At 37.8% G+C, this 24595-nt stretch overlaps 2 protein-coding genes across 2 annotated transcripts; one reads left to right on the forward strand and one right to left on the reverse strand.

Moving 5' to 3' along the window:
• The first annotated feature begins 9038 nt into the window (after positions 1–9038).
• On the forward strand, positions 9039–11334 carry dlx5a (distal-less homeobox 5a). Its single transcript, XM_064348242.1, has 3 exons — positions 9039–9529; positions 10126–10310; positions 10652–11334. The coding sequence occupies exons 1-3, from the start codon at positions 9172–9174 to the stop codon at positions 10955–10957; spliced, it is 849 nt and encodes a 282-aa protein (XP_064204312.1). The 5' UTR covers positions 9039–9171; the 3' UTR covers positions 10958–11334.
• A 4053-nt stretch (positions 11335–15387) lies between these two features.
• dlx6a (distal-less homeobox 6a) lies at positions 15388–18584 on the reverse strand. Its single transcript, XM_064348243.1, has 3 exons — positions 18013–18584; positions 17061–17254; positions 15388–16550 (listed from the first exon to the last, which is right to left on the reverse strand). Exons 1-3 carry the CDS (start codon positions 18320–18322, stop codon positions 16311–16313), a joined length of 744 nt encoding a protein of 247 aa, XP_064204313.1. The 5' UTR covers positions 18323–18584; the 3' UTR covers positions 15388–16310.
• Between the last annotated feature and the right edge of the window lie 6011 nt (positions 18585–24595).

Consider the following 24595-nt stretch of genomic DNA (forward strand, 5'->3'; position numbering starts at 1 on the left):
AATAACAGTGTCAGTCTGTGCTAGGTTCCTGTAGGAATTCACATACAAAGCACAGTATGTCACATTTCTTTCACTAGGAACTAGAGTCTGAAGTCGGAATGAGTTACTGTGTGAGTCTCGTTCTCGTTCACTGGGAACTGGAGTCAGTGAACAAAGAGTCAGAAGTCGGAACCGGTCACTGCATTACTCTCGTTTTCGTTCACGGGAGTCAGGACGAGAGCTGTGAAGGAAATCCGGGTACAAAGCGTTTTAGGGAACTGAGTCAAAGGACTTATGCCCCTGAAAGGAACTAGAACGCCCACTATTAATGCTTAACATTGTTACCAGTAAGATGTTGATATGTGCACATGACAGTTCTGGAACGGAAAATTGAGGAAACCATTATTGCAGCAGGAAACAGGTTTTACTGTGACTATCTTCTGGTCCTGAAGTTCCTCTGATGAAGGATGCCTGGCAGATCTTTTATTGGCTTCACTCAAGAAAAGTTTCATTTTCACACTAAAACCAATGTCTTGACTTTACTATGTCCTCTGATCTTCCATTTTCAAGTATTAGGTGAACAGGTTATATTAGGCATGTCGTAAAGGTGAGTCCCACAGCCCAGTGGACAGATAATTAATTTGCAACAGACTGCACATCTCATCTCAAAGGTGTGTCCTAGCTTTCCCAAGGGTCAGTTCTCAGAATATGTTCTAATTTCAAACCACGGGAAAGAAGAGATTGCAGGAAACAAAGAATAAAAGAGCTGAAAAGGGGCTTTGTGTGGTGGAACCTCTGTCTGCTTTTGCCTACCTTGTCCTGATTGGTTCAGCTTTAACAGGATGTCCCTCCCTGATTTGAAGCAGATAGTCACACTGCAATCCAGCAGCTGAGCAGCACAGTTATTGTGCTGGAGGATAGTGCAATTAGGTGGTGCAGACAGACAGCAGGAGCCCGACTGGCTAGAGGACTCCATGCTGCTTGATGAGGTGGGTGTTCCCTTCGAGTCGAAACCTTCCCACCGTGGGCAACGGCATGGCAAATTATATGTTCCCTGTGGGACTCCCCTTTGAATTTGACATTGGCACAGCTGATGTTATTTTTTTCTTTCTTGATGCTCTACCCTGGAGGAAGCATGGGGAGTGGGTTGATGAAGATAGCAGATGGTTCCAGCCATTGGCTCACCACGTGACCATGGAACTAAGACCCCAAGTTTACTGTATTTCAGATAAATCTACAGGCAATAAAGCAATATTCTCAGTGCTGCCTCTAATGACCCACGTTCATATTCCATGATCTCCAAGAAGAGGCATGTTCCTGAACTGGAGTGGGATAGAACTGTTCCTTGTGATGGAGCATTGTTTTATTTGTGTAACATTTCTCTCCAGTTGTTGTAAATTTAGGAAAATCTTATGTGAAAAATGACATTAACAATCCTGAAAAGTGTCCTTGCCACCCCTGGGGCCACATTTTCAAAATTTCACTGGTATAATTCCAAATTCTACTTTTGTAGCATACCTAAGGAAGGCTGTAGCTATGCCAGCTCACCAGGGAATAATGTTGAGTAAACAGTGAGAGATGGAATTGAATGAACAGTAAGAGGATATGTAGGTCAAATTATGTTACATTTCTGCTCCCGCCCTTTGAGATTCTGACGATTGAAAACAGGCACTACTCTGCCATGGCATAATCATGATCCCGCCCAAACTCAAAGGCTAATTATTTTCTTATATATGTAGGTTGACCACATATTGGATTAAAAGAAAGAGGACAGGGGTGGGCAGGCATTATGAACATAATACAAGGCCATTTGTTTGTTTATGTACTGTCTGCAGAACAAGCAAAAACTAAGCAAACATTTTAGGAATTTAGAAAATCCCCTCTGGATGGATATCTTTGGTCTCAAAAAGAAGAAATATCCAGGAAAAAGAGGACATCTAGTCAGCCTAATTTATGTGGAATACAGAAGTGATGACTAATGTCAATGTATCAATTGCAGCTGAGATGTCATACTAAGATCTCTTGCAAACCTTCTTCTATCTTTTCATCACAATAGGCACAATTAATCTGCTTGAAGAGACTGGGAAACTATTCCCCAAACCTCCTCAAATTGTCCAGCTGTGCCCATCTTGTCTGCTACCCTTTGCTCTGTTTCCAAATAATAAAGCTTTGCATCTGTCCTTCCTTTGAAGCGGAACTTGACTTCCAGTTCTGTAGTACATTTTTTTTTTTTTACCGTTAGGGATGAGTGGTGAAAAAAATTGACCCAAATTACTTAATATTTCCATGTAATTTCAAGATCTCTTCTTCTTGACAAAGGGTTTATGTAACCTGTCTGACATAAATGCTCTTATAAAAGCATTAAATTAATATCAATCATGCACTTCTCATAAAAATTTTTTTAATGTGTTTTACATAAATCTCAAACAATTACTGACCACAAGTATTATTTTTTACAGAGTACGTTTTTTATGTAATTGGCTCACTTAAAATCTTTTGTACATCAATCCAAACTAACCAGTACTATCATTAACATTTTTACTCCACTGCTTGTGCCAAGGCACATAGGACCAATGGTCCTTTCCAAAATCTTACTGAGAAAATTCCATAAGGATTCTGAAAGAAAATGAAGGAGAATGTTTTGCTCTGATCTTCACAGCCCAGGGTAAATAGACATGTCAGGATCAAGCATTACCCACTCTTCAAACCTGACAAAGAACAAATATTATGGTTCTAACTTTAAAGATAAGTGGTTTTTGTTAATTGATTGGCTGGAAGAGAAGTCTTCAATAGAATTTCTTCAAATGAATCTTAATAATGAATAATAATTCTGAGTTAGTTGCAGTATTATATGTCTACGCTCTACAAATGTTGACTACATCTATAATTGATTCAATTTTCTGCCATTAACTTTTAGACAATGTGTACTTGTACGCCAACAGTGACAGGTGCATCAGAAAAGAAAAACTGCATCACATGTAAGTGGAGTCCCACATAATGTCTTATAAACAAATGTTTTTATATAAAACATTTTGGTAATCTTGACATGAATTATTTTTCTAAAAGTGACAGGCTGCAGACATTCTTAAATTAATTAGTCAGAGAAGTTTCTCCTTTAAAAAGTATCAAAACACAACAAGAAAAGAATACACAAAAGGTTATAATGACCTGCTAAGCAAAAGTTACAATGTCGTGCAAAGGTATAGTGAGGCAGGATACTAATTATTAAAGTCAAATACAAATACATCAAAGTACTTCAAGCTTTCAGCATTACTATTCACTAACATAACTGGTTGGCTATAGTACTTGAGCACATTAAAATCTTTAGGATGAACTTGCAATCTGTAGCTGTAGCTGGTGCTTATACAAATTCCTAATCAAGATACGATTGAGCTTATTAAATAGAAGAGCAGAGGTTGGTACAAAATCCTGAAACAGATTGGCCTTCTTTTTTACCCCTGAATTGCACTTATTTACAACATATTATAACATGACATTCAGTGAGAGATCATCAATAAACATTTTGGAGACAGTGTCTGTAGCATATATATATATGGCCTCTGTTCTTCTCAGCTTCTTGTTTTCTCTCATGCTCACTGATTTCATATTTCAATTTCCTGGAGGTCTTACGTACATATGCCATAACCACATGGACAGCATGTCAATAACCCTTTTGTTTTATAGAAGAAGTAGATATTTAAAACCAGTGGCAAAGTGTTCATGTCTGTTTCTTTTCCAGGCAGCGTTGTAGACAGGGTAGCCTTATTTTTCACAACAAATCAATAATATGGACCTTTTCCTGACTAAAATCACGAGTAAAATGCAAGCTGTTCATCAGATCTACAAAATATTTAATCTCATCTGGAGTATCGTCAAAAATACAAAAAAGTCATCAATAAGTCTGTAATTTTTTAATATCTTAATTTTAGGGGCAAATGCAGGGGTTGAACACTAAGGTCTAACAGAAAAGATTGGCATAGTTTAGAGCACATAAAGAGACCCTACTGGCTCCAAAGGACTGGAGATAAAAGCCATTGTCAAAGCTAAAATGGTTGTATTTCAACAGAAAAAGTAGCCAAATCAATTATGAAATGGCTAGGGTGCTTAGCTGTTTCACTCCTTTCAAGGGCCTCTAGGCCATCCTCTGGGGGTATATTAGTGTAGAGGCTTGCAATGTCCAAAGGCATTAGAAGGGAATTATTAGGAATGTCAGTCAAAGATGAAATCTTCAAAATAAAATCTGTTGAATCTGTGAAATGGGCTAGTAGTGTCTGGACAAAAGGCTTAATGGAATAATAAAAAAACTCAGATAGAGGGGACAATAGATAATTAGTCTGGGCCACTGTAAGTCGTCCTGGGGGGTTCTTCAAACACTTGTGAATTTTACTTAGTGTGTTAAAACACTGGTGTGATTGCATGCTTACAATACAAGAAATCAAATTCAGACTTAGAAATTCATCACCATTCTTTTGCCTCATCTAAAGAGCATATTTGTTTGTTGAAAAAAAGAAAGATCAGGGGGTAGATTCTTATGATAAAAAAAATCTCATTAATCAATTGAGACAAAATCTCTGCTTTGTATTTCACTGCACCCTGTTCACTAAACAACACCACCTTTATTTTCTAATTTAATGACAATGTTTTTTTTCATCCATCAGTCCATTAAGAGATAACCTTTCTCCTTTAGACAATTCTGTGAATTCTGAAAAGGTTTATCATACAATCTCATGATGTCTTCTACAATCCTGCAAAATGTGTTAATCGAGGGATTGGTTACTTATAAGGGCAAAAGACACTGTTAGGTGTAAAGTGAGCAGTGGGTGGAGTCATGACAGGAGATACTGTATTCCTAGAAAAAAAGCGCCTCAGTTTGATTTGAATAAAACATTTGAACAAGCCCACTTTTAAGTGAAATGCATTAACTACGCTGCTTGGCACAAAAGACAATCCCTTAGACAAAATCGCCACTTGCTCATCTGTCAGTTTCATTGAAGATATTAATTACCGTTTGCCAAAAAAAGCTTTCTGTCCATGGCATTGTCCATTTCTTTGATAGTCTTTTCCCCTATCTACAGAGGTTGAAAATCTGGGTTCTGAAAATCCACCCCAGTATTTTTGTCTAATCACCTGGATTTGCTAATTAGCACAGTTCTTCAGTCAGGAGGTAGAACTAATTAGTGAAATCAGCTGGCTGAGTTCATGGGTGGGAGAAACACATGGACTTTTACTTTCTGAATCCTGGACTTTCCACCTCTGTTTGTTTGCATCTCTTTTTGCTTTTCTGTAATTCCGCCTTTGTGTCTTAAAAAGAGGAATGTTCTGAAGTGGACTGGGAACCGATGGAATCATTATGCAGTGTGATGTTGCTCTCGTTCGACAGATCTTTACTTGGATGGTCCCTCAGGTGGATCCGTGTCTTAGTGTTCCTGGGTGCGCCAGTAGAGTTCGGAGCGCTTGTGTGCAATTGCGTACCATGCTGTCGTGAAGAAGAGTCCCATGTCTTTTTCTCCCGGTGATACATTTCATTTCTCAAATAGTCCTCAGTGTCTCTTTCATTTTGTGAATTTGGTAACTTCTCTTTGTATTTAGCCACAGTGTCTTTAATTGACTGATCAATGGTTGCGTAACGGTCTCCAAACCTCAGCCTTAGAGTTTCTTCTTGTGTGTGGATTTCATTTTGTCTTTCCAGGCCTCATTGAAAACTCTCATGTTCTGTTACGAGTTGCATAAAATCCAAAGAACATTATTTTAAAATTGCTTCCAATCATTAAATCTTCATATTGTAGGGACTTTCTCGATTCTTAAGCACCTTGGGATTTTTTTGTTTCTCTAATATTAGTTGAGTGTTGAGCCATGCATAAGTAAGCCTGTTTCTTTCAGATAATTGACACAGACAATCTCTGCACAATCTGTAGTTTCCATTAAATAACAGAAGGTTTTACTGTGTGAAAATCGAATCCCCACTTCACTTTTGATTCAGTTCTGTTGCCAAGGTGTCCAGTACACTAGACAACATGAAATAACAGTCTGAAATCACTAACAGAACTGATGATAAAATACATACACAATAAAAAACATGCCAGGCAAGATTCAAGGTTTGATTCCCTGCTGATGTCACTGCAACTGAGCCATCCTGACTATTCTGATTATGAGACATCATGACAACTCCGGGGAAGCAACTCACCCCCAAAGCAATGACATATTGGCTCAAAAAAACAAACAAAAAAAACACACACACACCCACACACACACACACACACACAAGCTCTATAAAAGAATCTCCATCAAACTGGTCAAACTGCCATTACAGCCATTCACAAATCCACTTTATTGAAATATAGGTATGTAACTTGATTAGCATCAAACTGTTTACCGACGGTTGTCATCAGATTCTGAGATGTCTTAACTATTACTTATTTGGCAGATGTTTTACTTAAAGTGCATTAATTTGAGGGTATTTACATACATATCTTGTGATTTGTATAGGAATTACAACGCTTATTAATAAACCCCTTCCCCCGTTATTTTATGGGAATAGAAGTAATTGGACTGTTGAAGTCAATTGGCTGTGAAGTCACTACCTCTGACCACTAGAGGCCGCCAGTTTCTAGTTTTTTCCCCTCTTTGTTTGCGCATTTGATGTTTGTGTCCGCTAATGGGTGTCGGATTGGATTACTGATTTGTTAGTTTTTGCACTTGTGCCTTGTAAATGACTTAGTCTTCTTTGTAGGTTGTGTCTTTATTGTATCATTGAGATAGCTATCATTTGCACTTGTGTTCTTTTAGTTTATTACGTTCACCTGTTTTGCTGTGTATTTAAGTCCGCGTTTTGTTCTGCTTTGCTTGGTCTTTGTGTTCCTTACTACTGCTTTAAAGCCTCTCTAAGACAGATTCAGCACGCTACTTCTCTAACTTGATCATTGTGCTCTTTTCTGTTTGTTAGTTTTTCCAGCGCCCTTGATCCTCAGTGTTAAGGTTGTCCTCAGTACAACCTTATCAGTGGGCAAGAGTAGCCATAAACTTAACAGTTTTTGGGTTTTGCTAATTTACTCAGAAAATATAAAGAGGGTATGCCGACGCAGCTAGCAAATAAACGCAGCACATTTAACATTAAACACTGAATTAACTTATAAGGTCACACACTTTGATGAGTACAAGTAATGTATTTAAATAAACATTAAACCCCATTTAAATGCCTAAAATCTCCCCAAAAGGACACTACATGTCGATGGTTCTCAACATCATATAGTGTCCCTAATCTCTAAATCTGATGCTCTCTCCATGACCTCCCTGGGTATACCAACCCTCTCATTTTTGTCTTTACATGGCATTCTGTAAACATATAACAGTTATTTGTTTTAGCAACTCAGAGGCAGCAGAATTGTAACAGCTGTTAGCCTACATTTATACAGATGGGGACATCATGTTTTTGGGTCACCTAACATCAAATTCCTACTTGAATAGACTCCGAAAACCATACATTTTCAAAGACAGAACTTTTATAAAGATGTATGATTTGATTGATTGTAAATAAAAATATAGCCTTCTAAGCGAAAATTACTTCCGGAACAGATTTGTATTTAGCTTCCTCAAAAACATTTTTTGAAATAAAAAATGTTTTTGAGTTATCACTTTGTTCCGTCCTCTTGGCGGTGGTAGAGGTCTGGTACAAACCTGAAATGGATATGGCAGCCGCACTGTACATTAAGTTGTTTATTGCTCGTGTTACATTTATCAAGTTACATTTATGGCGACCCTCACCCATATCCAAATTACATCATGAACGCCCCATCGTTATAATATAAAATTATTTATTTTTATTTTTCATCATACTATATTCAGTGGAAACATTTCCCAAGCAGGATTTCGTTCATAGATTTTAGAACGGCGTATGTCCGTAAGCAAAAATCTGTATCTTCAGTAAAGCTGGCCGTTTTTATTTATTTATTTATTTATTTATTTATTTATTTTACTTCACTGCTGTAGATTAAGACAATGTCTTCTTATGTATACCACAGGGTGGCGCTATTTTACCACCTTAGGAAGATTTCTGCTATCCCTCGTGCTGTGAGCATTTTCTCAGCCTCCATAATTGTTTTTACACTGACTGCTTTGATTGATATCACAATCAATCTTTTAACTTTCACTATACGAATATGTGGGGATAATTACTTCGGATGCATGTTTTAATTACGTGTGCCAGATTATTTTTTTAGGTTATGTGTGTGAGTCTGCGAGCGTGAGTAAACAGGCTGCCTGTCTAAGATAAAATAAGAGATATATAAAGATGTACACAGAGAAGATGAGTGAATAAATAAACGAAACATACACGTAACTAACTAATCGTAAAATATGACATCATATCCCCGTGTGATAAATACACGATTGATTCAGTGCTTATTATTCAGTAGCCTTATTTGAAGAAATCAAACAATTAAAAGTAGTAATGTAATAAAATGAAAACAATAGGCCGTGGAATGCAGTTATTTGCAATACATTTTATTATTTAAGACATTCGACTGATCTGTTTCAGTGCAAAAATGAATTCAGAATTTAAAAGAACAAGGCAACATGGCATCCTCTTAGAGCTTTGCTTGCTACGGTGTTTGTTTATTTATGTATACGCAAGAATGATTTGATTATCAGTTCATTGTAAACACGACATACAATGTAATCTGTGTTTGATACATTTGATCAACTGATATAATACGAATAATTAGGCATTCATTCCCCAAAATACATGTTTATTCGGATTTAGAAAGCATTGAGGGGCGTGTAATAACCATTTGTGGGCGTTCATTCAAACCTCCAATATAATTTCAGTTGGCTTCGTATAACGTGCATACAGTAATTTTACGAAATTAATTAAGCAGCGTCCAGTGTAGGCTACCTTGGGATTTCTGGCATTTTGGGCTGATATGTAAAAGCAATATCTTAGTATCAATAAGCTTTGTTTTGCCGAACCGGTTGAACAAGTTGGGGTGTAGCTCCTGCCTGTTCCCCTTGGCCAATGGAACCAGATCCTCCCTGCAGTGCGTAAGAGCGCAATTTAGGATTTAACCAAGTCTTTGCTGCGAGGCAGGCAGCAGTCTGCGAGAGAACCCGTCCGTGTAGCACGCGCAATGTCAGTGTAAACTTAAGACAATTTTTCATAGGCTGCCCTTCGATCACCACGGCTGCACCACTCGAACTATGACTGGAGTATTCGACAGAAGGATTCCAAGTATTAAATCTACAGAGTTCCAGAACCCTTTTCAAATTTCCACGATGCATCACCCGTCTCAGGAATCGCCAACTTTGCCCGAGTCATCGGCTACGGATTCTGGCTACTATAGCCCCGCTGGCGGAGTTCATCACGGCTATTGTTCGCCCAGTTCGACCTCTTACGGGAAAGCGCTTAATGCCTACCAATACCAATACCACGGGGTAAATGGATCTGCTGGAAATTACCCTGCTAAATCATATCCAGATTACACTTCGTACACAAGCGCTGCTTACCACCAATATGCCGGAAGTTATAGCAGAGTACAAGCGCAATCGAGCCCGCAAGGTAAGTTGTCTATTATTATAATTATTAAAACATACATTCCCCAAATTCAAAATATCAAAAACATCGGAGTAGCCTACCCATATAATGAAATGCGAACAATTTGCTTTTTGTTCCGAAAATAAAAATAATTTTAAATTCTTTCAAATTATTAAAAAATGTAGCATATATTTGTAGCTGTATAGTTAAACGATGTGAATTGTTCTGCTCTAAAAGAAAGCGATATTTTGGGGGGTTTCATACGAAAAGAGGTAAAAGCAAAAAATGTGCTTTTTGTTGCCCGAAATCCAATGGATGTGGACCTTGGCTTTCAGACACCAGAGACAGCACTGTCGACATGATTACAGAATCAAAATGATTTAAAAAAATAAAATAGCCTATGTAAATTCCTTTGTCATCGGATTTTCCTGTTTCTACACATTTAGCTCTTTGAATGTTTGTTTTAATTTTAATATATATTCGTGAACTATCTGAATAACGTGTACAAACTAAGACACTGGTGGGCATTTTTATTTATTTAGTTTGGCTGTTTTGTAAGTAGTTGTCAAAGGAATGCAGGCTATAATCGCCTAACCATTCTGCTCAATTCTAATTTTCAGAAAAAGAAGTCGCTGAGCCCGAGGTCAGAATGGTGAATGGGAAGCCGAAGAAAGTCCGAAAGCCTCGCACGATCTATTCAAGTTTTCAACTTGCTGCTCTACAGCGTAGATTTCAGAACACGCAATACCTCGCCTTGCCAGAGAGAGCTGAGCTCGCGGCCTCTCTTGGGCTCACACAGACACAGGTAATATAACATTAATATTTAAAATTTCCTAAGCTTAAAGTTTAATTTTTATCAGTTAATTTTTATTTCCAGTTGTTCACCAAGTTGGCATTCTTAATTACTACCAGGTGGAATTGTACTTCATTGCTTCTCCACAACAGTGATCTGAAATCAAACATTTAACAGTTACCAAATGCTATTCTGATGTTAAGATATAATACATAGACTGATGTTTTTAAGATTTCTTTCCCGACTATCCGTCGGTGAACCCGACGTTGCTTTTATTAATTATCTTAGCCTTTATAAATAGGCTAATATGTCTTGAAGCGTGTCTTCACTTTGCATTGTTTGGTTCCCCGCAGGTCAAAATTTGGTTCCAGAACAAAAGATCTAAACTGAAAAAGATCATGAAAAACGGCGAACTACCACCCGAGCATAGCCCGAGTTCAAGTGACCCCATGGCGTGCAACTCTCCCCAATCTCCCGCTGTCTGGGACTCACAAGGCCCCACGAGGCCTCACAACCACCAACAGAGCATCAATGCAGCGGCAACCTTCTTGGAAAATTCAAGCTCTTGGTATTCCTCGGCGGGTACTGTTAACTCTCACCTTCAGGCCCCCAACTCGATACAACACTCATTGGTTCTTGGATCGGGGACGTTGTATTGAAACCTTATTTAAATATTTAAATGTACTGGACTCATGTTATTTTTTTTTTTAAGAATATGCAATGTATTAATACGACAGTTATAGAGAAAAGTGTATAGTGTGTAAATGTGTGCATGTAATTTATTGCATTTGGAACAGACATTAAACATGTTTTAAACGGACAATGGAACTCCGGACACTTGGAATGGTGCCTTCAATTATGACCTCAAGACTTCTCATCCTCTGTGCATACGCTGCATATGTTGATTGGGAAATCCAGTTGTATATAGTTATAAGGAGTACCTGGTACAAAACGTGGACCTCTGAGAATGAATTAGAATCTTCATATTCATCTGCATTTAATCAAAAACGATTAAAAACGAGCATGATTAGCTACATTATTGTGTGCATTGCTTTAATCGACTTCAGGATGTTGTCGTTGGAGTTTCCATTGCGATAAAATAATCGTTGAAATATCTTTATATTCATTTAAATTGGACCGGGATGTGAATATCATATACACAATTTAAATTGGACCGGGATGTGAATATCATATCCGAAAAAGTAGTAATTTGGTTATCAAGGTTTTTTGTAAAGAAAATATACGAAATTAATTTTTAAATGGTGCACAACTCACAAAACGAAAGTGTGGAAACCATAATTTCGGCGCTAACTTCGAAGATACATCACATTTATTAAATAAGTAGCCTGTAATTTCACAGTCGTGGTAGAGAATCTAGAAACACTACGGGTGAATATATTTTTTATCGCTTCAACTTAGGTTTAAGCTGCATTATCTGGAGAATGTCGCTCACCGTTACAAATATTGCTTTTGGCTACGTTTAGGCAAAACCGTAGCTTCAAAAAAGAATCAAAAGAGTTCCTCAGTGGGGTCTAAAACTGGACGCTGTATTTTTTTTACAGAAGTATTTCCCTGTGTCATGCTGTGCCACTGAAAGATATATACATATAAATGTAAGATTAAGTGTTTAAGTATATGTATGTTTTCAGCATCGGTGCAAACATATCAGAGCACAGTGATGTGATGGTTTTAAAGCGTATAGGCTATTTTACGTTGTGCTCGTGGCTTTCAAGTCAAAGTTAGAAGCGAATACACACATTTTCGCCCATTTTTTTCCCTCTTCGTTGCGTTACTATTTCTGCGATTGTTTCTGTAGAATTTTGTGTTCAAAGTTTCGTAAAGTGATGGGGGTTTCCCACCAAATGAGCTTATAGAATTTTTGGCTTATTTCTTGGGTTACATCTGCATTCCAACCTCCTCCCGAAAATGTGAGTGTCGGTCTGGCAGACAGTTTGCCGTCTCTCTCTCTCTCTCTCTCTCTCTCTCTCTCTCTCCCTACAATTAGCTGCTTTGAATGGCAGAGAGGAGGCGAAGGGGCGGCTTGGAGTTCTGAGGCAACCCGCATTCCTGTGGGGGCCGACCGGCTCCAGCTCTCTGCCACTCCCGACCACAGCCCGCCTCAGTCAAAACTTGTTGGTGGTGCAACTTTCATCGTATGCTCAATAATAACAATAACATAATAATAATAATAATAATAATAACAATAACAACAAAAACAGCAACAATGATTATTATTATTACTATACAACCATGTCGAGATATAAAAAATTACTGACATTCAGGCTTTGCCAATACACCAATATATTGATGGCGTATTTTGGTTTTCATATGTATAGCATGTCGAACTGAAGTTCAAAGTGCGTCTTAACGTTTGTTCCATGGCGAAATGTACAACTCTTTGGTTCAAGTCACGTTATTTTGCAATGAATGTTTGGGCATCTGTTAGTCATTCAGATTAAACCATTAAAAACATTTATTAGACATTTTTGGCTCGAGTCGAATTTTGTGCTACGGGGAATCTACAAATTGATGTAGCCTATACATGGCAGGTTAGGGACATATTAATTGTGAAACTTTTAAGCTACAAACGGGCACCAACCGGGGCTGATTAGAATTCAGTGAGGTGTTTAGTTGTTTAGCTTTCCTATATGTATGTGAACCAAGCTCTCTCTCTCTCTCCCTCTCTCTCTCTCTCTCTCTCTCTCACACACACACACACACACACACACACACGGTCGAACCAATAGAGCCGTTTTTGGAATAAAAAAATATAATGTATTGCACACTGTACCATCACAAGCCGAAGAAGTGTCCTCCCATCTATAATTTACGGGTTCCCAAAATGGCCCAACGCCTTTTCCTGCAACCTCTAGGCCTTACAGACGTTCCAGGGCTGATCTGCTTGAGTGGAATTGGTCTACAGACTAAGCAAATTGTTTGAAAATATTATGAAAAAAACGGCAGACCATGCATGTAATGTAGGCTATATATAATGCGGTGTGTGTGCGCGTTGGTGAAAGATCTAGGCCTACAAATATCTGTCCACATTGTCTCACTGTAGCCTAAGTAGGTTATTTCATAAGGTGCAACCATCGTAAGCCCTGTCTTTAAATATGTTTGATTTGATCACTCCATCATAGATGTATCGGTGTTTACCCCTCCTACTATCATATGCCATTATATCGAGTGCCCCGTTAAATTTAAACTGAACATTTTCCACTCAGAAAGTCCATCTGCACAGGAAAAATCGAGTCTAAATAATGACAGAGTTAGCTTTACTGGACAGCCTTAACTGTAACACTCAAAAATAATTATACTTCTGCCTGGATTAGGATTCCATTATCATAATCTGGACATTTACAATTATCTATAATTTGCAAAGATGCGCCCGGTCTTGATTACAGAAAGCTTTTTTCTAGCTCACCATCACTAAACAGTGACAGTAATAACAGCTAATTTTGCTGGCAATATAAGAGGTGTCGGGGTGTGCAAACAATTTCACACCTGGATGTGCTTACTCAACCAAGAGCCATATACCAGACCGCGCTCAGTCGCAGAAAACTGCTTCTCTCGACTCCTGTGCTGTTTGACCACTGCAACTTCAGGCTATTTCAGAAGAAAATGTATTTCAATAATCGAGGTAAGGATTTGATCTGAGAATATATTGTTCAATGTATTTTATGGTTTAATTTTATGTTTTACTTGCATGCAGGAACTGATTCAGTGATCTTAAATTCGGTAGCTTTCATGCTATCAATTGCAGATGTTTCCTATAAATAACATGGTTTGTGTAACATGCAAACAAGACACATCGTATTTGTAGCGTAATAGCAGTTTCCTATATATGGGTAAGCTACTGATTTCTCACATATAGACTAAATCATATGGTGTAGCCCACACTAGATTTTTATAAATATTCAAACGCTATATGTTTCGTGACCCAAAGAGCATATGTCTGGATTGAAACGCTTGAAACAATTTCCGATCTGGTGGCGATGCTGTTTGCTGGATCTGTTGTGGTTGCGCTTTAAAAATCAACCACATAACTATAAACATCATAAACCTGATTGAATCCAGTGCTTCACCTCTCTCTCTCTCTCTCTCTCTCTCTCTCTCTTGCTCTCTCACTTCACTATCTTTTCGTTTCTTCATCAGAATTTCTGTATACCATTGATTGATCTATTGGCTGTATCCTGTCTTGAGGCATGCAATCCAATACGAATCAAACATTTATTATAACATTTATGGTGACATTGTTGTGTCACAATTGAGCGGTCTTCGAAATGTGCAATAAATAAGCCGCGTGAAAATGTAAATGTTTTCTCAAACAATAAAAAGTTGCCCATTCAAAAAGAGCTAAGACAACTCACTGACACACGCGCACACCCATGCACGCACGCACGCACGCACGCACACACATGCGCGCACACAATCATACATACAGACATACATACATACATACACACACGCGCATTTCCATGTGCACGGTTCTTTCTATATTGTTTCTCTGTAAATCAGTACTGAAGTATTAGGTGCCTACAGCACAGACGACTTGACAGCTGCAGGGCTTTCTCATTTTTCTTTTCAACATAGTAATTTCAGATAATTTCCCCCGCGTTCTCTCTTCTTGGCAATTTGTATATGAATAACAGAATAATTTTGTCTTTTGTTTCCTCTTTGCTACCTCAAATCCAAATAAAGATGCCTTTTAGTATTAAAAGTGGTAGAAAATTACAGGTAATTATCTTTGACGGTAAAAACGCTGTAATCAGCGGGCTACATCAAAAATTACCCTAATTATGCCTGCATTTATGAGAATGAGAAAAAAACCTTCTCGTAGATAAAACCCATAAATTGTCCCAAATATCTCCTTCATATTGAACAGGACTGCAGCTGGAGGCTTTGTTCAGAATCGATCCTGTGGCGCTTGGCATTCAGCATTTTACAGTGAGAGCGGGGGATAGAGGGGTGAAACATTTTGTCAATACTTTAATAATTGAGGTAGAAAATGGCAAGATTGACTGGACAAGAAACAACCAGGTTCTACGGAAAAATAGTATAGACAGAAGAAGGACTAGGGTAAGTCCGTTTTCCGTCTTCAATGTGTTTATTATTCACATTATATTTTTATGCCAGTTGTTTTGTTTTGTGCTCTTTTAAATGTCTATTTCAATCGTTTGGTAGAAATGTGTGTCTTCCCGTGGTTATATAATCCATCGAATCTAAATTTAACAACTGTGGCGGATCTTTATGGGCATATTGGACTATTGAACATACGACGTGACAATAAAGCCCACGTCTTGCAGCGCAAATGACATTCAGAGGCATGAAGCGTAATGACATATAGATGTTTGATATTCACAATCGATGACAAACGCACACCTCTAAAACTAAACACTACATTTAATATACACCTTTCCCCTTTTGGGGATGTCAACATTTTAATGTTGTATATCCGGCATCAAACACATGAGACGTTATTTTAAGTCATGTTTTACTCCATATATGAAAGACAAAACATAAAAACATAAAAAGTATATACAACTAAAATTGGACAATATATACATATTCACACTGCCTCGTTTTGCATGTTTAAAATGGTCAGGGGGCAATGCAAAGATAACAGGCTTTTGTTCATTTTAAAATTGGATTTCGTGTGGTCTGTTGAACAACGTCTGAAGGTATCCCTTTAGTGTTCAATTTCTTTTTCGTGTTGCGTTTGGTTAAGTCCACTTTAGAATGAAAAAGAAAGCAAGTTAGGAGATATCCCACTGAACAACCACGAGAATGTTCAACTGCAATGTTCATTCCTTTGGAATTTGTCATATCGGAACATCCGTCCTCGGTTGTCCTTCAAAAGTTCGAACTTTCCTTTGTAATGTCTTTCAGTGTTTGACGGCCACGGTTTTGTTTTTCAAATGTCAGAAATCAACGATGCAGGGGAAACTGGTTTGGATTAGAATCTCTGTGGCCAGGCCTTGGGCCTAGATACATATTGATTTCCGTGGAAACCTATCTCTGCATTGTGTCCTGATGCGGAGAAGAGTACCAGTGAGAATAACCGGGCATGTAGCTGTTTGCTGGCATGTTTACTCCTTTAGTGTTCGACGAAACGTCCCATATTGGCGGGATTGCCGGAGATCGTGGTGACAGGGCGATTGAACCAGGCAGAGGGTCAGTCTCGTGAGGGTTACCTCCTTGTTTCAGAAGCTTCTTGAACTTCGACCTCTTGTTTTGGAACCAAATTTTTACCTGTAATGACAAGAAACTTATATAAGTTAAAAATCTGTTAACTTTTACCTAACATTTTGGCGATCAAAATGCTTATCAAAATAAGCTATGAGTTCAGTTATTTAGAACTGTCACACGTTAAATGAAAGGTTTATTTTGCTACACAAATGTGAAGACTTGCAACAGGGAGGTCGTAAACTTAAAAGTTAAAATTCGCAAGATAATTTCTATATGACGCCGCTGTTATGAATAACGTATGCTTAAATTAAATTAGGCCTACACAAAACGAATCGTGCAGGGCTGGTTTTAAAAGACGCTAGGGCAAAAACCCGTGGACACATAGCCTATATAGCACAACTGGAGAACAAAAGTAGCATAACGCTAGCCTGTATCCTAGCCTTCTATGAAATAGGATAACAAGAACAACACCAAGACCACCACCACCAACAACAACAACGACAAAATAATAATAATAATAATAATAATAATAATAATAATAATAATAATAATAATAATAATAATATAGCCTACCTGTGTCTGAGTAAGTCCGAGTGATGCAGCTAGCTCTGCCCGTTCAGGCAGTGCAAGGTATTGTGTTTGCTGGAAGCGGTGATTTAATGCCTGTAACTGCAAACTGGAGTAAATCGTCCGAGGTTTACGAATTTTCTTTCCCTTTCCGTTAAAACGAATTTCGCCGTTTTCAATAACTGTCGTTTTCTGCTGTTCTGAACAAAGAAAGGGCAATGTTACGTGACAGCCATGTGAAAATGAATACAGAAAGTTATAAAAAGGTATAAAAGTAGGCCTATATTTTCTATATCACAATCCTATGCATTGTTGCATTGGTAAGATAACCTAACATAATGTGATGCTTTATGCGCATAAGAGGGTCCATTCATAATTAATAATATTCATATGAATCTATGTCCTCGTCATTTTCATGGCAACTCAAATTCGGAGATAATTTGTAATTACTTGCTATACATGCTATAGGCTACGGTAAATCTAGTAATTAACTGTAATATGTGTAGCCTAGTCAATCCAAAAGTGGCTAACCTGGATATAACCAGTCGCAGAATGAACTGTAATATATTTATAAACGTGCACATAAATACACTTAGAAAATGTTAAATGCTAATTAATTTTTTAGGCGTACAAATAGCCTGCATAATAACCTGACCAAATTAAGAATGTGCAGCAGGGAAAATGGAGGCAGTCCTATTGGACCAAATCAAGCACAATAACAAAAACAAAACAGAGACACCAAGATGAAGATATACAGGCAATATATATAGGCGGTATATCATCACATCAGCATATTTGCAGGCTATTACAATGCGTTTAATCCTACTTTAGCTACGAGCAAGTTAGCGCGGGATGACAGTTTTCGACTGGAAAACTCACGTAACTAACTCGCGCTATGAATTTAACAAAGACAGATTATATAAATAAATTTCGTGTAGAGCAGGAAAAAAAATCTTACCTGTGCCATCTAACCGAGTTTGGCTGGCTGTGTTGTTGCTGTGGTAAGATGGTAGGTATGGACTGTGGTGGGAATGACTCACATAGGAGTAAGGTAGCGATCTGTTGTAGGAGTTCGTAGCGGAGTACGGGGAGTTATCGTGCTGGTGGTGCGAGTGAGACCCCGAATGGAGACAGTGGAGCGGGTAGTGGCTGGCGGCCATGGACGGGGAGCTTTGCTGTGAATGAGATTGCTGACCGAACTCCATGAAGGCAGACTTGGACGAGTCTTGAGCTTCCAGACCGTCAGCCATAGCAGTCATGGTCATCATCAAATTTTCTGCTTTGAGAGTACTTACCGTCTCTCAAGTCCAAATAGGTTCTCTCGCAATATTTGTTTTCCCCCTCAGCGAAGATATATTGCCTTATTAACTCCAAATTTCACTGCTCCCTTTTGCTCCTGAAATTCTTACTCGGTTTGGCAGAAGGTGGGTTGGAGTTAGGGCAGAGATTTTAAGGTGGATTCTGTTAAATTTGAGCCCCTGCTTCCAGACTTGATGCAGACACTACAAGTAAAATGGTTTGTCTCCAAAGGGCAGCGCCTTCCGATTGGTCATTCAACCCAACGTCATCAGTACTGTGCTTCTCAGAGACTTCACAGTGAGTTAACCCACCTTACCAGCTACTACCGTACCCATAACTACACTTAAAGGAAAATTAATGGTGGGAGATCTCTGGAATATCCGCTATGAAAACAATGTATACACACGCTGTTTGTGAGAGAATGTACCTAGCCTGTTAGAAAGTACCAAAACAATTTCAGTCATATTTCTCTTCAAGTCTGCCCCAACTGAAAAAATTTAATATTTGTCGAAATTCATATAGGCCCCACGAAAGTAGCATATCGTTGTTGTTAAATACCATTGATTAAACTTAATTTAACATTTAGTCTGCCAATGTAACAGGCTAGCAGTATGAATGTTTAACATTTTTCTATTCGTTTTCAAAACATGCTGATTAGCTAGCAATATTTAAATGAGCCCCATCGAAGCTATTATAGGCTACACGGCTCAAATGTGAATTCGTTCATTGCGTGGAAAACAGATTATTAAAATTTATTTTTAAATCGGGACATTGCAGTCTGGAAGACCTGTCAGCAACATTTCTCCCTATTGAAAACAAGAGCTTCTGTTAAATGTATGCAAATTGTGCGTGCGGTTAGCGGTTTGGCAAATCTTGATCACAATATAGGCTAAACTATCGATGCAAAGTGCCTATACTCTATTATGGTGTCTTAATTCTCATTTCAGTTCATTTTTGTTTTATTGTCAACACATTTTTTCATAATGTAGTATTCATTTTAAAAATGGTAGAAAAGGCAATTATTGTCGCAATCAGTTATACTGAACAATTCTCTGATTAACCGCTACACTTTATTCAAATTGCGGCTATAAAATTAAGAACAATTCGCCTGTAATGATTATGGACTAGGTTTATTTTGGGAGGTGGAATAAAAGTGGATATAGCATAAATTATCCGCTAATTATACACTAGTGTCGCCTCAATTATCCTCTTATCAAAAATGGTTGTCTAAATGCAGCGTTTAGTTTCAATTTTCTCCCTTTCTGTAACAAGAAGTTGGTACCTTGCTATTATTATCGGCGTTGTTATTTACTTGGGGATTTAAAAGTCCACAGCCAGCTTGGATAACCATTTCTCAAAGTTGACTGCGGAGAAACACAAAGCAGACAGAAATACTTTTTGATATCTTCTCGTTTTCTTTACATTATTTTCCTGGATATATTTTAGCCAACTCTTCTTGGTGGACTTTGAGCTAATGGAGGTAGGAATGTTCTTATATGTGATGACGCATTTTAAACGGACTTTCTTTTGTATACGGAAATAAATGGCTGTTTTGGTAGCCTGCTTACTGCTACATGCTGACAAGTTTCTTTATTAATTTTAAATGCTAAACATGTGGGAGTAAATCAGTGCAATCGACGTCCTGTTTTAGTGCATGCGTTTTACACTACACTAGACCGCTTTTGCATTGCTACCACATCTTTGAATGAGCCCACAGTCTCCCACAACCTGGGTTCCATTTTAACACGCGAGAGAGAAACCAGATCCATACCTTTTTTTCTAATCGGCTTTGAATAACATAAACACAACTTTCAGGTTTTCTCGCTTACTTCTGTTTCAGTGTTTAATTAGTTGAAGCATCATGGTTTATTACCTTTAGAAATACTCAATATCATCTACCTGCTCTGACAGTTTTATTGCTTGTGAACACGAGGCTGTGTAAGTTATGTGTCCTGCGGGCACGATAGATAAACTGCTTATCTTAGGTAAATTAAAATGAATAGACGCGATGAAAATGGGGCGAGATTACCATCATTAAAAAATGTTGGCTACTGCACATTGTACAGAGGTCAGAACACAAACACCACAATGACCCACCGTTACTTTTATCTGCCTCGTTCGGGTGTTTTTTACGATTAGGTGAGTTCACAGAAACGTTCTAACGTAGTTGTCACATAAATCAACAGGCATATATCCCACTATAATAGACTATGCTCCAGATACCATATTTTAGGAACATTTGCTGGTAGCACATTCTACAGTAACCAAAGAAACCTACGGGTTGTCCCTACGGGTTATTTAGTTAACGACAGGGTTTGAAATAATATTCATACCGCCAGTCAAGATGAACGAAATTTTGCTGCATGGTAACTGTTTAATTTTGCTTAAAGAAATAGGTTATAGACGGCCTATGAAGCTGCCATTATTGATCACAGCTAAGCATAGGCTACTGCATTCTAAAATTTTGTCTGTACACCTCACACCCCGGAACACGGGGCAACCTGTATATCATACATGTGCATATGCCCATTGCCCGCATTTAAGTATGTGCAGATTCCCGTATTCAAATCCTTTAAAAGACGCACACACACTCGCGGCTATGAATGACGTACTTACTTAAACATACTCACAGGTCCACACATGCATACATGCATACATACATGAAAACTTAGAGTTACGTATTTAGTGAATATTGTCTTATACACATGCTAATTGGACAGGACAATGGGCAGTACAAGTTGTTTTGGTATTCCAAAAAACCCGGGAAATGGCAGGTGTCAGCTAACTGTTTTGGCACTTCTTCAAACATTGGCTTGTGTCTCTGAAATATTAAAATATAAAATTTTCTCATTCATTACTAGCCTAAAAACCAAAAAGGTAAATCTAAATCACAAAATCAAATGCAAATTTGTGTGAATAAGAGCAAGATGCAGCGTGGGTTAATTCTAATTGTAGCCTATTTTAACAACCGTTAAATCCTTTTAATCCCTCAATAAGAATAGTCTAGCCTATATGACTTGCGGTGATTATGTTGATGTAAGATTTCAGACGATGCACCAATTTCTCTGGATTTTAACATTGGCTACAAATGACAGCTATGTAGCTAACCTATGGAGTTGTATGCAAAAGTGCTAAAATGAATCACAGCAGAAACTACAAATAGCCTACACTGATATGCCCATAAAATGATACTGGCTCGGAAAACACAAAACGGCGTCCTATTCAATGTAATATTCCATATTTTATCTTAAAATAAACTACTTTTCGAAGATTTTTTTCAGTAAATTCCTTGTAGGCTAATTAAGAACTATATTGTGCCGGCGCGCACGTGTGTATGCGCGCGAACTTGTACCGGAGTGATGTCTCTGCATTCCTGTTTTTTAAAATGGCGACATATGTTAATCATATTTGAGCGTTAACATGGAGCTCGTACAAAACACATTCATATTTCTTCCAAGTGGCTGGATTTTTTGTGGTCATTTGCTTTAACAGCCATTGACTGGATCGCGTGGGAAGCCACCTCCCTGATTGTAGGGCTCCATTTTAAGAGAATTTGGGGCGTCAGAACTTGCCAGTCCAGTAGAAAGTGTCTTTTCTCTGGTGCTCAAACCCACGGGCTCCAGACAGACTAGCAGGCGTCGATGGATTTCCATTGCTACAGTGTGAAGGAAGTGGCGAGGGAAAACGAGAGCAGATGGATCCCACACGCAGCTCTCGGTATTCTAACACGGGTCAGCATTAATATAAATCAGGAGGCGAGCATCTAAAAACGTCTCGTGCGAACATCCTTGTTCTTTTCTTTTCTGGCTGAAATGTTTCTCATGCATGCTCAGTCACTACACCACTGCCGTAAACTAAGTTCAATATTCCATTTGGAAACAAACCATCCGGGAATTCAGTGAATCCTGTGACACGTGACAACTGATCAAATTGGTCAATATTGCCATTTGACAGCACCGTCAAAGTATAGGTTAATATTTTGGCAATACTGGTGCAATATCTATACAAGCGTCAGGTTTCTTGGGGCGGCATTTACACCTGATTTATGGTTCAACAAAACGCTTAATATTTTCCCCTAGAAGATAATGAAACCTCAGCACGTGCCACGTAATCAATTTTCTCCGGCCTGTGTGCTTATAAGGATAACAGAACGACCGCAATGATAATGATGATGATGATAATAATAATAATAATAATAATACTGATGTGATGCGACAGCTACTGATCATGATCAACCAACTGTTATTATTTCTATTATTAATTAGTCATTTTATTTGAATACAATTCGTATTTGTACAATTTTAATACAGTTTATTTATTTTATAAATAATTATTATTCAATTAACAATTTAACACACACACGCAGGCACGCACGCACACGCACACGCACGCGCGCGCGCACACACACACACAGGCCTATAGATAGTGTTAGTGTTGGTATTGTTATTTTGTCATAATTGACACATTTACTTATTAAAGTGCATTGCAGATATGATAGATAGGCCTATGACAGATTTTAAAATATGTTTATATCGGAGGTCACAGCAGAATTCAAGATTCTAAATAAGAGGTTTGAGGTGATAGCTTTCATTGTACAATTGTCTTTCGAAACAACCTGCTATCCCGCCCGCGATGAGTGATGGGGGTCACCAAACCGACGAAGGGTGTGCCTCTATTAGAACAGTAATTAGCTATTACTGTCACACTTTTTACTTATTTTGAAACTAATAATAATAATAATAATAATAATAATAAACATACATAAATACATACAAGCTTACATACATATTTGTCATTATTCATGTATTCGTTTATTGAGAATTCTTTCTCAGATTTCAATAACATCTCCATTGTGGTTTGCACAGGTCATATAGATTTGCGTGATTTCATGATTCACGAACATCATTTATGCTGAATAACATTGCTTATCCTTCAGTTTATTATTATTATTATTATTATTATTATTATTATTATTATTATTATTAGTCGTAGTAGTAGTATTATTGTTATTATTATTATTATTATTATTATTCATAATAATGATAATAATAATAATAATAATAATACTAGTAATAATAAGAATAACATACATAGATACATGTACTTACATACATGCATGCATACATACATACATATATACAAACATACAAATTTGTGATTATTCATGTATTTGTTTATTGAGAATTCTTTCTCAGATTACAATAACATATTCATTGTTGTTTGCACAGGTGATTTCACGATTCGCGGACGTCGTTTTATGCTGAATAACATTGCTTATCCTTCAGTTCATTACGGATGAATTATATCATAGACTAACAAACTAAGATTCTATTATATACCTAGATTGCTGCTTTTAACAGGGGCTAAAGGGAAGGGACAATAACATTAATAGCACTTACTGCCCACCCTAACTGCTCTTTGTCGGAAACAGCTACGCGTAACTGCATGAACTTTTTATTCACTGAAGCCTCTTTGTGGCTCTTCCCTTCAGCTTTAATATAGTGTCGTCCCTAAAAGAGTATTATTGTTTAAAGACCGAATAGGCTAATATTTAAGACTATATATTTCCCAAACAACTGCGCTTATAGTTTATAACTATCTACGTATGATGACATGTCAATTTGAAAATAAACATAGCCCCAAATGAATTTTCTCAACCTTACCATCGAACTAAGCAAACGACCACACAACCAACTAGCTATTCGAGAAACTGGATTTTGTCAACTGTCCGGCCCTCCCATTACCAGCACCCAGGTAGAAGTGGTTGCGGTATTCTAGCTCCTGAAACAAAATATTGACGTTACAGTAACGTTTTTTATCCAATGTATTTGGGCGCTTTGCTGTTCTTGGTTTTAATCTACAACGAACGAAATTAAGATATTTACCACACAGAAATAGGTTACTCTTTTGATGTTGAACAAATGAGAACACTGTGTAGATTTTTGGTTCCTTTTTCGCCTTAATACAAGACATTATTAGCTCTGACAGCAAACGGCTCGGGTTTGGAGGAGAGGATTTTGCAGCGAGATGACAGACAGGAAGGGCAGCAATCATTCGCTTCTTGGACTAAAGCTTTTTTTTTATCAGAATGTACTGTTCGATGCCATTTATCCTTGATGATAGAAAATTGCTCTGTTGCCAGGACGCTGGAGCTGAAATAGAGGGCAAGAGCAACATTTCCATCTTCCAGTTTGAAAGCCATTGAAATGAATTAGTAAAATGAAAAATCCCGCGGTAAACAA

This window comes from Anguilla rostrata, chromosome 8, assembly GCF_018555375.3.
Source record: "Anguilla rostrata isolate EN2019 chromosome 8, ASM1855537v3, whole genome shotgun sequence".
NCBI lineage: Eukaryota > Metazoa > Chordata > Actinopteri > Anguilliformes > Anguillidae > Anguilla > Anguilla rostrata.

Excerpts from the sequence above, each read along its gene's own strand:
- dlx5a (XM_064348242.1), top strand. The coding sequence starts at position 9,172 with ATGACTGGAGTATTCGACAGAAGGATTCCAAGTATTAAATCTACAGAG. Across the intron at positions 9,530-10,125 it reads AGCGCAATCGAGCCCGCAAG|AAAAAGAAGTCGCTGAGCCC; the intron begins GTAAGTTGTCTA and ends TCTAATTTTCAG. Across the intron at positions 10,311-10,651 it reads TTGGGCTCACACAGACACAG|GTCAAAATTTGGTTCCAGAA; the intron begins GTAATATAACAT and ends GGTTCCCCGCAG.
- dlx6a (XM_064348243.1), bottom strand. The coding sequence starts at position 18,322 with ATGATGACCATGACTGCTATGGCTGACGGTCTGGAAGCTCAAGACTCG. Across the intron at positions 17,255-18,012 it reads AACTCGGTTAGATGGCACAG|AACAGCAGAAAACGACAGTT; the intron begins GTAAGATTTTTT and ends TTCTTTGTTCAG. Across the intron at positions 16,551-17,060 it reads TCGGACTTACTCAGACACAG|GTAAAAATTTGGTTCCAAAA; the intron begins GTAGGCTATATT and ends TTGTCATTACAG.